Raw genomic sequence first — 13,282 nt, 5'->3', positions numbered from 1 at the left:
CGTATTAATTGACCTGCCGTCCATGCCTTCTCTCTTCTGCTACCTTGGAGCATTAGTTACAACCAGTTAAATGGGGCCTTGGGGCTGAGGAGTCAAAACACCCTCATAAAACCAGGAGCTACTCTTCCTTGAACCTTCTCTTGCTCAGTGCCAGAAACGAGCTGGGTCTGATCTACTGAAATCAGTGCAGATCGCTGGACTCCTCTGTGGAAAATGCTTCCATGCTACTAGAGCAGTGCTTCTCAAACGTCACCTGGGGAATCTTGTTAAAATGCAGGTTCCCACGCAGTAGGTCTGGAGAGGGGCCCGGCGTTCTGCATTTCCAATAAGCTCTCCGTGCTGCTGATGCCGGTGGTCCCTGGGCCACCGTTGCAGTAGCAAGTCAGTAGAACATCTTTAGTTGCCGTTATCAGGGGATGATATAAAAAGCATCGTTTGGAGGGTCAGAATGCTCAAACTCAAGATTTGGGCCTCAGTGCACATTGAGAGGCAGGACAGGTAAAGTTAAAAGAGGAATGAGGCTCCTGAAAGAGTGAGGAAGAACAAGCAGGGTTGCAAGCTGGAGGTGATGGAAAACAAGAGATAGCAACAAAGCAAAAGACTGGCTGGCCTGTTGCTCATTAGAATAAATAAATAGGTGATAAGAGAGGCCATAAAAATTATATGATTAGTTATAACAGGAATCATAAGGATAAAAGTAAGAGTGCCATCCAGCCAGTGTGGCTCCGTGGTTGAGCATCCACCTATGAACCAGGAGGTCACGGTTCAATTCCTGGTCAGGGCACATGCCCAGGTTGGGGGCTCAATGCCTATAGTGGGGCATACAGGAGGCACCCAATCAACGATTCTCTCTCATCATTGATGTTTCTACCTCTCTCTTCCTCTTCCTTCCTCTCTGAAATAAATTAAAAAAAGAGTCTGGAGAGGGGTTAGATTGTTTTATTTTAATTATTTTATAACAATATTAAGGGAATCCAGAATAGTGAATACAAAATATTATTTTAGGGTGTTTTTTTTCCTTTTCATATATTTAAGGAAATTTTTATCACTTTTTTACCCAATACTATGCGTTTTAGAGAATAAAACATAAATGTGATATGTAGCAACAAGATAGTCATTCACAACAATAGTTAGAAGACTTCTCTGTGCTAAGCAGCATCTGCAGACCACATTATGTAAAGTGTAAAACACTTTCTACAGAAATGCAATTATGGGACTCACAGCAACTCCCCTGCCCAAAAAAGCAGTATGAAAACTGCCAATGTGTAGCAAATTCTTTCTTTTCTGGGAGTATTTTAAGAAAAGTGGTGGAGAAATCTTTGAAAGGCAACAGATGACTAATTATATTCAGACAAGTTTCCTTTCTTTTCCCCCCAAAACATAGACGCTCCTTGAGAGCTTTCTTTTCCTAGACATGGCCAACCACTTCACAAGTCTCTACCTTAGGGAAAATCTTCACAGACATGTTAACCAACCCAGAGGAAGGGAAGGATGAAAACACCATAATCAACCAAAGAGAAATGGAATTACCACCAAAACCAAGTCAGCCTTTTCTTCAGCAGGAAGGGTTGCTAGCTGGTATCAATATGCTATTTAGTCAAGGATGTATGCTCAGGCACCCGAACTAGGAACTTTTCACAAGAACTATGGTTTCTTTTCCTTTTATTAACAGTAGTCATTGCCAACAAACTCCAAGTGAATGTCTGTGGTATTTGTCAGTTCTGACCTGTTACGATTTTTGACAGATTTCTATTTTGACTAGTTAAAGTTTGTGTTTTCTAAGTCACTTCAATGGTTTCCTCTATTAACTAACCTACAGAATGAAAGATTTCAACAGAAAAAAAAGTGAAAAGCTCAGCTAGTCCAATTCTTATCACTGTGCACAGAAGAAAAATGAGACCCAGTGAGACCAAAGGACTTAAGCAGGTCACCCAGACACCTCGATTGCCAGTATCACATGATTTAGTCTTTACCAGCTGTCTCCTAGGAAGAGTCTTAATCTCCAGCTAAGGGTTAGATCTGGGTTACCTTTCATTCATGATCAAGGTTTTGTGATAATTACATATTTGCGATTTCTTTTCAACTTGGCATGGGGCTTCTACACTAGGGAAATGATGAAGGGGTTTAGCTACAAGGGGGGGGGGGGCGCGTTGACAGATGGTGATGTAACAATGCAGACTTAAGTCTGTTTGTCCATAAGACGCGGAGAAGGAAACAGTCATTATTATTTATTTTCTAAGTCAAAAAGCAAATACTACCATTAGGCATAGAGTCAGGTCTCATGGAAGCTGAAACTTTAAAATTTCAGGGACACTTTTTCAGAAAAAGAATACAAAACTTAAGAATAGAAATTTAGGTATGAAAGTGAATATTTAGAATTTAGAATGGCTTCTTACAAATTACGTATCCTATATAATAAATCTCTAATATGCAAATCAACTGAACGGCAGAATGACCGGTCGCTATGATGAGCACTGACCACCAGGAGGCAGATGCTCAACGCAGGAGCTGCCCCCTGGTGGTCAGTGCGCTCCCACAGGGGGAGTGCTGCTCAGCCAGAAGCCAGGCTCATGGTAAGGAGCGAGGGGTCCCAGACTGTGAGAGGGCACAGGCCGGGCTGAGGGACTGAGGAACTCCCCTCCTCCCCCGCCCCCCAGTGCACGAATGTTGTGCACTGGGCCTCTAGTTTAAAATAAAAGCTGTAAATAACACACATATAAAACTTAAAAGAAAACAAATATGTGTGTTAGTTAACTGCCTGACACACTTCTGAAATACTTTTACTACATTTTTTTTGGTTGCATACTGTTTGACTACCAGTTCCAGGGATATTTTGCAATATTGTCCACAGAGAAAACAGAAAAATAATTCAATCTTTCCTCTAGAGCTGTTAATCAGAATTTGTAATTTATTGTTGAATAACTTGGAAAAGTTTCTTTCTGCTTCACAACTCATTGTAAGTACTATCATATAAATGTTTTGAGTGCCTCTCAATTTGGAATAACCTCTATCAAATTTCTTTTATATGTGAGCTGTAGTATTCGGGGCACTGCAAGATTTCTTAAATATTCTTTAACTTGATGACACTCATTAGCCACACTGGCAGGGCCCCATCCAGAGCCAGGAGATGGGCCTGTACCAGGGAGCAGACTTGAGTTAAATTCCATTCACTTCATGATAAAGTCTTCTCGGCATACCATATACATCCCCCACATATGTAGGCATCCTTGCAGTCCCCCAATCCTTCCAAATAAAGTGGCTGTTCTGCTCAGAAAACCTAATCTCTTGGATGCTGTAACTATTCCATGATTCAGCCCAGACTCTATCACCTGATGTATATATATTTCATTTCCCGTTGAGATCACAAGACAGGCATGATGTTTGACTACTCTGAGTATGAATCAAACATTTTATTTAGCTAAATAAAGTAAGTGGGATAACATAAAAAATGCTAAAGGGTTAGAAAAATGTTGAATATTATCATTATTTCTCTTAATCCCTAGAGTCTCCCAAAACCCATGCTACAGTGGAGACGTGATTTATGTCAATTGAGGTGGCCTAGTCTCAGTATAACATAACAATTAAGGTCCAGGGCCCCAAACCAGAGTATTATCCATTTGCTAATGGGGTGGCCTTCATTAAGTTTCCTAATCTCAGTCTAGAGCAGCCGTTCTCAACCTGTGGGTCGCAACCCCTTTGGGGGTTGAACGACCCTTTCACAGGGGTCGCCTAAGACCATCGGAAAACACCTATATAATTACATATTGTTTTTGTGATTAATCACTATGCTTTAATTATGTTCAATTGTAACAATGAAATTGGGGGTCACCACAACATGAGGAACTGTATTAAAGGGTCGTGGCACTAGGAAGGTTGAGAACCACTGGTCTAGAGGACTTGTAAGGAGCGTTATAAAATCTACCTCCTAGAGTTGTTTAGAAGGTTCCATAATACAGATGAAGTGCTCAGCATGATCCAGGCAGTAGCAAGACCTCAGAAAGGGGTAGCTACGAACATTATCGGGAAACCTGTCCAGGAAGGCTCCTGAGTAGTATCCTCAAGATAGGAACACCCCTCACAGGGAGCATGAACCCAATTGCATTTCTCTGTGTAGAGAAGTTCTGGAGAGTTTTTAGAGTGGCCAGTAGTCCTCCACAAAGCAGTGGAGTTTCCTCCAAAGTGAATGAACCCTTTACAATGAATTACAACGGAGACAGATAAAGAGCTGCTGTGCATATGCTGAAAATATGCACCTGCCCCATATTTTTCTTCAAAGACATTCATGTTTGTTCTGCCAAATCCCTAGTTCTCTAAAAACTAAAATAAGAAGAAGAAGAAAGAAAAGCATATCTTTGACAACCCTATACCTGTTTCAGTGTCAGAGGGATTTTCACTTTACACTCTTCTAATATCTTGTTTTCTTTAAAGAGGATTGAGAAGGCCATGAACTAGTCAAATATTTACAATTGTAGAAGAAAACATCCAGGGAAGCATTACCATGTTCTCTATACACAAAGAAAATGCAACGAAGGCACTTTTTTTTTAATGTGTAAGTGCAACAGCAAATTGAAGGAGTCCAATGAATAAAACTAAAGTTTCCTTCAGAAACATACAAACTATGAAAAACTGAATTTCCCAAAGGAAATACAACAGTATGATTACCAACTTTTAGCATTTTAATAATAAGCAATGTCTCTACCCCAGTGCAAATATGATGCAATCAAGGAAAACTACCTTTGTCCTCAACACAGGAAGGTTGCTGAGGCCAGATCCACCACTGATACTGGAAGGCTCAAGGGCAAGAGAACAAATGGAGGTCCACATACCCAAGGTCAAGTACTGAAAGCTAAGAAAAGCCAACAGTTCAATAAAATAGGTTGTATCCTTCTACCTTGACTAAAAAATATATATTAGGAGACCAAGTACTACTTTAAAACTCTTGAACTACTCTAAGTCCCAGGCCTGGCCCGCAGTCTGCTTTCCTCTTTCCACTGCTTGGTTCCTCCCACATAAAGAGGGACCTGTGAGATGTGTATGGACACCCAAGTTTTAACACATCCCACACATACACAGCTGTCCCTAACCAACCCCTCAGGCACACAGACCAGTGACTATAAAGGCCTCGGGAAGAGAAAACCAATAGTCCATGTAGGTTGTAAAAGCTGGTCCAGTACCGTCTGGACAGTGAATTTGGGGTTCCCAGGTACCTGAAACATGATCTAAAAAGAGGGCAGAGTTTGGACTCAGAGGTCTGGAATCTGCTCACCCCATAGACAGGGGCTTGACCTGAGAAGAATAAATGCAGTACCCGCTAAGGCCCATGATAGAGCTCCTTTTACTCTTCTATGGTTGATGAGCTTCTATTGGGGGGCTGGAGGAAAGGATATATCTCATCAGAAATATTTTTTTAAAAGAGGAAGAAAGAACCACAAGTCTTGAAAGCAAGCAGCCTTTCCCAAATACAATGTCACCAGTCATAGGCACTTTGCCTGCAGCTAAATCCATTGGAATGATCTATAGCTTCAGCCCTGTAAACAAAACACAGATGCTAGGAAACCCTTAAGGGCTTAAGCAAGTCATCCCACGTTGACTGTGTCCAAGGAGGCAGTTGCTCCATGTTGAGTGCCAACACCTAAAACGCTGATCAAGGCGAGTAAAAGGCCAGATCCTTCTGTGCAGAAAAGAATCTTAGCCACCCACAAGTTTTCAAATTAGCTGGACCTCAAAAGTCAAACCATCCCCCTTCACTGCGTAGGATAAATTCTGCTCTCTCTGCCCTGACCAGCAGTGGTCTGAGGCCTGTACACAGGTGCCGGTCCTCTATGCCTGGAATCTGGGGTTCAATTACACACCTTTGAAAACGGTACAGGTATAACCACTGTAAATGGTCAAACCATGGGTCTCCAGCAGTGGGTCCTACCACCGAGATGCCGTTATCAGACTAGGAACCGTAGAATTTCCTGTGCAAAGAGACTCTCCTCCATCTTGATGTTCTGTTGGACAAAGATAATCAGGAAGGAGCCAGATCATGCAAGCAAAGCAAATCATGAAATCAGGAGCACTGAACTTATGACATTAGTGGGTAAGTTTCCCCTTTCTCAAAAGGAATGTCCCTTTACCCTCTCCCTAACTTCCATCCGAACACAGGCATACACACAGATGCACCATGAAAAAGAGCCTGCACAATGCAAGCAGGGCAAGCTTAGAACACACACACACACACACACACACACACACACACACAAGCAAACCTCAAGTGACCCTGAGCAGACTCCATCTTCCTAACTTATACAATAATCACCCTTATCTTCCCGGTTTCCTCTGAAGATTAAATTAGGTAAGGAATGTCAAGCGGCTGGCTTAGAGCAGATTCTCCCTTCTCCCCACTTCACCCTGAGTTGAGCCAGTTTGCCCGCTCACACCCTTCTGACATGCCAAGCAAAGACAGTCATCATTATCTTGACTGTCAGAAGCAACAAGTACCTGGGGGGCAAAATATTTACAAGTAAAAGAGGGAGAGCAAAATGAGTGGTGAGCCTTCTGGCTGCTAATGAATATCTGCTATGTCATTTCTACTGAAAATCAGGAGTTAAATCTGCTGAATTAGCCCCTGGAAGGATGAAGCTAACAAGGGGATACAGCTCTGCTTTTACATGGATATTGACTAAATGATGCCAAGCTATAGCCAGGAACTGTTTCCTCAGCACCCTATTTTAAACCACTTTGGTGGTTTGCATCAGGCCTAAATAATAGCTATACTGCTCTTCAGCAGTCAGCGGCCCTAAAGGACCACCCTTCCCTTAGACCAACTCCGCTCAACTACTAATAAACCAAAACATAAAACCCTGATGAAAAAAAGGAACTTAGAAACTAAATTACGAATTCAGCACTCTTTTCCATAGCTCATCAGAATAAAAGAACCAACAGACCAGGGGTGGGTAATGTCCGGCCCACGGGCCATATAAGGCCTGGAAAATCATTGGGTCTGGCCCTGCCAAGGCATTAGGGGTGAATTAATTAAATGTCTGACCAAATACAGCAGGCTAATTTTAAGTGGATACTTCTGAATGGCCCTCAAGTGATGTTATAAATATCCACATGGCCCTGGGCAGTAGAAGAGTTGCCCACCCCTGCTGTAGACCAAACTCCCAATAAAGAGTGACTGCCTGGTTGTTCAAATGCTTGACCCGGTTGCACTGTGCCTGGGGGGATGAAGGAGAGGCTGAGTTCAGCATTTCCTGGATAGTAAGTGATGTGCCAGGTACTGCAGGAGACCTGGAGATAGAGGAATGAATAAGCCACACCCCTTGCCTTTGAGAGAATTAAAGGCCTAATGGACAAGGTGATCACATAAAGATATAATTTTGGCTTACTATTGTTAACAGTTGTTACGAGCTTAAAAAAGAGGCCTAGCCCCAGGAGAGGGTATCAGCTCAACCAGAGGCATTCAAAGCAGGTTTCCTTAAAAAAAGATGACATTTGAGTTAAGTCTTAAAAGACAAGTGGAAATTATCCAGGTAGCAGGTATTCCAGACAGCACCCTGAGCAAAGGCACAGGTGCCTGCACTGCTCACAGCATGTGTGCGCACGGTGGCAAGAGGGGACTGGGAAAGTGTGAGTCTTGGCGGGATGTTAGCTGCAGAATCAGAGGGGAACAGGTCACTGAGGACCATGTGAGGCCAAATTCTAGCGTTAATAATAGGAAGAATAGAAGCTGGTATTTATTGAGAATTTACTATGTTGCAGGCACTATGTTAAGCACTTTAGAGTACAGTATTTCACTGAATCTTCAGCAGAACACCATAAACCCCATTTTACAAATGATGGCAATGACGATTAGAGGAGTAACATCATTGCAACAGGCTACACAGATAGTAAATGGGAGGTGGGTTTGGAACACAGGATAGCCTGATTCCAAAGCTTGTACCCTATACTCCTCTATCTGCAAGTCTATGCTGGAAGAAAGATTGGATGGGCACATACATATGGGTCTCTCAGGCTGGCTACAGGCTGAAGAACTGAGGCAGCCCAACTGTGGCCCTGTAACAAGGTGTATAGAAAAGAACAGATCAATGAAAAAAATGTTCAGAGAGACTGAGAAGGAAACATTCAACATGTACCCACCCCCTAGCATTCAACAAGGAAGTGGACTTAGGACAAAGGGGTCTGGAAAATAAATTGCCAGTGCTCAGTAATGCTTCCAAGTGTACAGAATTAAAATGTGAATATTCTCTTCACCTTCAACAGGCTGCCACATGTTAAACTCAAGGAGGGCAAAGGCCATGTCTCTTATTCAATGGCTGTCTCCTGGTCTGAGCCTCTTGCCTGGCACAAGGAGGCACTCACTATAAATACTATGGAGAAGGAAGAATAAGTAATGGCCACTTTTTACAAGGGCACCCAGGAAGTGTCATTCTTCATTGGAAAAATAGGGTTAAAGAATAAAGAAAACGTTTAAAAGTTGGGTTGATAACTGAGGATTGGTAAACTGAAATGCAAAACATGTAGCATTAATGCCAACTACACAGAGGACAATGCGGACTCATCACCGCGGGGTGCCATCTCTATAAAAAGGCGAGGAATCCAGAATGTGATGAGTGTTTTGTATAGATCATAACTGGTTAAAAAAATAAGATGTTATGAAAGGAAGTGACTTAGAAGTGAAAATGTGCTTTCTGGTAACAAAAGCAATGAGGCCTAAGATCAAATCCTGGGCCTACTGATTTCTGACCCTGACAAAACAAGCACATCATTAAAGTGACTTTAGGAAAAAAAGTTTATCTGTATGACACTTCTACCAACATTTGGTCAGCAACTCTTGTTAGGTATTTGAAATATAAAAGTCACATTTTTCAGATTGGGAGAGTTTTCCAACATGTAAAGTTTTCCCTCAAAAGAGCAATTACTTAATTCTGTGCATTTAAGGAAAAATGAATCTATTAATCTAAAAAGTTTTTTAAGTTAAATATATTTCTTAGTGAAGTTTTTTCTTATATTAAAATCCTCTGCTCACTTATCTACTAAACAGAACACGGGTGTGTGTGTGTGTGTGTGTGTGTGTGTGTGTGTCCTGATAAGATGCTGTAAATAATCTCATTTCCTCATATCTTATCATGAATTAAGATATCTTGAAAAATGTTTTGACAGTTTACCAATTATTTTAGAAAAATCCTGAAACCATTTACTTATATGGAAAATTAAAATGTAACATGAAATTAGGTTTCTCATCTTCACTATAGGTACTTTCAACCTTCAAGTAGCTTCAAAAATTTAATTTCCAATGAATACACATTCAAAATGATTCCTTAGTTCAACCATTTTGAAACTTTAATTCCATAAAAATACAAAATCTGTGGGGTTTGTAAAGCTGTTTAAAAGCCCAAATAAAAAGCCACTAGGCTTTTAATTGTTTAAAAGTGTGTATATAGATGAAATGAAACTGACTCATGAACTATTGAGTCTGGAATTTGTAATCATAAATCTTATACTTGTAAACAAAGCCTAACAAATCAGAGCCCACAAATTTCCTTCTTTCGTAATCTGAAACAAAAATTTTAATGATTTTGCACGTACAAGGAAAATTAAGGGTGCATTTAAAATATTTATTAGTTAGCTATAACTCAGTTTTTAAGAGTCTGGGGTATAATCAGAGACAGTTGAACATATTGAACATTCTGGTGCTGAAATATAGGACAACATCCAAGATTGAAACACCGGGATTTAATTTAACTCTAGAACTCATATTTGTGTTAGGAATTTTTGTTTAAAATAATGCTTCTTCCTCGTTCCATTAACAACTCCCATCTCCAATGTCACGTTCAATATGAAGTTCTCAGTCCACTTCAAACAGTCTGGAATGCACCAATTAGAACCTGGTGCATATTTCTTCCAGACAAACCTACAGATAAGGCAAACTTCTGCCTCAGAGTGACAGTGTGGACTGTCAAATGCTCTCCATTCCACCCCAAATCTACACAGGCACCTCCAAGTCACCACAGGGGGGAGGAGAGGGACATAAGATGAAGGGAATGGAAAAGTATCCAAATCTAACCATGCCATTTTACAGATGAGGAAAATTGAGGCCCTGCAAGGTCCAAATACTAAATTACCCAGACCACAGTTGTAGATACTCTGGTATATGGATCCTAGCTGCAAAAAAAAAAAAAAAAAAGTCTAATTTTTAAGGTCTCAGGGGCTCGGTACTTTCCAAAACACATCTTTAAGTATTCAATTCATTTATTCCCCTCCCCCCAAAAAGAAACCTCTAGAGATAGAGATCTATTGGGCAGCAGTTTACCGTTTTCATTTAACCTTTCCGTTTCCACCAAGATAATTGCAGAGAACCATCAACTCCGGAAGATAGGGTTGTCTTGCTGCAGGCAACCTCTCACTCAGGCACCCAGCCCCTAGCAGGCCCTCGGTCAATAATTCTCCATCTCCACCTGACCATCCCCAGCCCCTAAAGCAGTGGTTCTCAACCTTCCTAATGCCGCGACCCTTTAATACAGTCCCTCAGGTTGTGATGACCCCCAACCATAAAATTATTTTCGTTGCTACTTCATAACTGTAATTTTGCTACTGTTATGAATCGTAATGTAAATATCTGATATGATACATACCTAGGATGTATGTTCATGGTTATAAATTGAACATAATTAAAGCATAGTGATTAATCACAAAAACAATATGTAATTATATATGTGTTTTCCGATGGTCTTAGGCGACCCCTGTGAAAGGGTCGTTCGACCCCCAACGGGGTCGCGACCCACAGGTTGAGAACCGCTGCAAACATTCAGGCCAACCAAGGCTTTGGTGGAGTCAGATAACTTTCCTTTGCAAATCGCCTCTTTTCTTGAGAGTTTAACTATCCAGTAACTCCAGGCCAAGAAGCCTGTCTGGGGGAGCGGGTGGCCCTTCCCAGGGGCTAAGGATGTAGGGACCGGTCGTGGATGGGGGTGGCTCGGCCAGCCCTGGGTAGGCACGCAGCATCGCCACGGGCCGCCGGGGCCCCAGGTGTGCCAAGTGCTTTGGCGGCCTTGGCGGCCGCCGCTCCAGGCCGCGGTTCCCCTGCCTCCTGCAGATAACCAACTTCTCAAACTTCCCTTTCCGGGGGCTGGGGCGCGCCCCGAGCGCAGCCGACCCACAGCGCCTCTCCTGCCCGCACAAAGGGGGCCAGACGCGCCCCGCGCCCCCGGCCACTTGAACTTTCCTTCTCTCTGGGAAGCACAAACTCACACACTCCCGTGGCTCAGGGAGTCGGGGTGCGTGATGCCCGAGGGGAAGGGTTCCCGTTTCCGCCGAGCGCTGCGTCCCCGGGACCGCCTGTCAAGCGCAGCGCAGAGGCGGGGAGTCCGGGTGAGGACCCCGGGCGCCCCGCCAAGCCCGGCTGCGGGCCACTCACCCGACTTCTGGACGTGCGGCGGGATCGTGCTGGCGATGCGCGTCCACAGGACGATGTGCAGCGGCCACAGGCCCCTCAGCAGCCCCCGACCCATGGCAGCCCCCCGCCGCTGGGCATAGACCGAGCCCCGAGCGAGCGCAGCGGCCGGCGCCTTCCCGGACTCCCTGGCTGCGCCTCCGCGCCGCGTCCTCTCGGGACCCCGCGCCTGGCCGGCCCGGCAGCTGTGCGGGCCAGATGTGGCGCCGGCTCGGCAGCGAGGAGGGGGGCTGGAGGCCGGCGAGGCGCGGGGAGGCCCCCGGCGGCCGAGGGGAGCAGCGCAGGAGGCCGGCTCCTGCCCGCTGTCCCGGGCGTGTGCGCGCGCGGGCGTGTCGTCGGTCCGGGCGCGCGAGTGACTCACTCAACTTCACCCGGCGCTGCGGGGGGGAAACAGGAAACTCCTCGCCAACAGCTGGGCAGGACCTCTCGCCGCCCCAGAGCCTTCTCCCTCTCTCCTAGCTGCCAATCACGTCCCTTAGACCGGCCCCTCCGAGGGCTTTGGCCAACTTGCAGCTGCCCCTTGCCGCCCCCGGGAGTTCTGGCTCCAAGGATTTACTCCGCCGTGACTAAGCGCACACGTTTCACAAAGTAACTGAACAGAGGAAGTGTGTATACTTTTCAAAGCACCCTCCCCAAGCACCTTCCCCCTCCCCCCCACCTTCTTCGGAGGGTTCCCTGGTGCTTTAGGGCTGTGTTTGCAAACTACAAGTTGCAGCCCAGAAGTGGATGCTGAAATCCAATGAGTTGTGAGCACCTTTTTTTTTCCTATTAAAATCGGCCAAGTATTGCCTCATGAAACGTGTGTTTCAGTTATGTATGCAGTGTCGGTGGAAGTTGAGAAAGTTTTTTCTCAAAGACTGTGCCTATTGAGCACCTGAGAATCTTGTTAGAATGCAGATTCTGCTTCAGCACCTCTAGGTTTGGGGCATTTCTGATGAGCTCCTGAGTGGTGGCTCCCATTTGGAACTGACTCTTGCAGGGGGCAGGGGGTGTGATTCAGTGAGGAATTGTACATGATCAGCCATCACAGGGTTATAATGGCGGGAAAGGTTCTCTTCAGAGTGTATCCTGTGTGACAAAAAAATTTAAAAACAAAAGTGGCCTGGAAGTCAGCTGAATGCTGGGGTGTGCATTCCAACAGTGCCAGAGTTGAGAGAGAAGACTTAGCCTCGACTCTGCAGAAGGTGAAATCCTGGGAGCAGAACAGGAGAAACTTTCAACTTCCCCTTCTTGATAGGGGGACCAGGTGTGCCCCGAACACTTCTAATGTACATGCATTTTGAAGTGAATCATTACTCAACCAAAAACATTCTCTTTTGCATGTGTCTCACTTGGACAATGAATTATATGCTCATCCTACTAAGAGCTCTCGAGGCTTGGATTCCATATAACCCTCTGGGCAGGGAAACTTTCAGCAGGTTAAACAACTAACGCCTTTATCTGAGACAAAGATTGTTGGCAGACAGGCAAGGTGGCCAGGCTTACTGGAAATGCATAAAGGCAAATAGCCTTCCCTTAAACCCAACTCCTGAAACCGTCCCTGTCAATCCATGGGCTCATTTGCTTGATCCTGGCACCTTCAGTCTTACCACCATGGTTCCAGCCAGCACTGAAGCTGCCTCTGAATGTGTCTTTTAGGAAATTGCCACTTCCCAGGTCTGAGGTTTAGGAGGCAGGAAGGGCAGGGAAATGAGGAGGGCTGGGCATCTTCTTGCCCACCAATGCCACTGGCAAAATTGGAGCCACTGGCAAAATTGGAGCCACCTGGCCCTAACCAGTTTGGCTCACTGGTTCTGTGGGGGCATATACCTTGGTTGTGGCCACATCCCCAGTGGGGGGTGTGCA

The 13,282-nt window shown here is 44.5% G+C and overlaps 1 protein-coding gene across 2 annotated transcripts in view; it reads right to left on the bottom strand.

Annotated features, from left to right (window-relative positions):
* The window catches only part of TGFBR2 (transforming growth factor beta receptor 2), an 80,402-nt gene extending 68,582 nt beyond the window's left edge, over nucleotides 1-11,820 (bottom strand). Inside the window, exon 1 of one of the 2 annotated variants that reach the window (XM_059664141.1) lies at nucleotides 11,799-11,820. Coding sequence is in view for 1 of the 2 variants with exons in the window: in XM_059664140.1 (XP_059520123.1) it covers nucleotides 11,402-11,495 (94 nt within the window). In the remaining variant the exon portion in view is untranslated. Of the gene's footprint in view, nucleotides 1-11,401; nucleotides 11,773-11,798 lie in introns of those variants that run through there. The other variant, XM_059664140.1, reaches the window with a different exon arrangement.
* Nucleotides 11,821-13,282: the final 1,462 nt, after the last annotated feature.

Source organism: Myotis daubentonii, chromosome 14 (genome assembly GCF_963259705.1).
Source record: "Myotis daubentonii chromosome 14, mMyoDau2.1, whole genome shotgun sequence".
Lineage (NCBI taxonomy): Eukaryota > Metazoa > Chordata > Mammalia > Chiroptera > Vespertilionidae > Myotis > Myotis daubentonii.
This window is presented reverse-complemented; position numbering and strand designations above follow the sequence as displayed.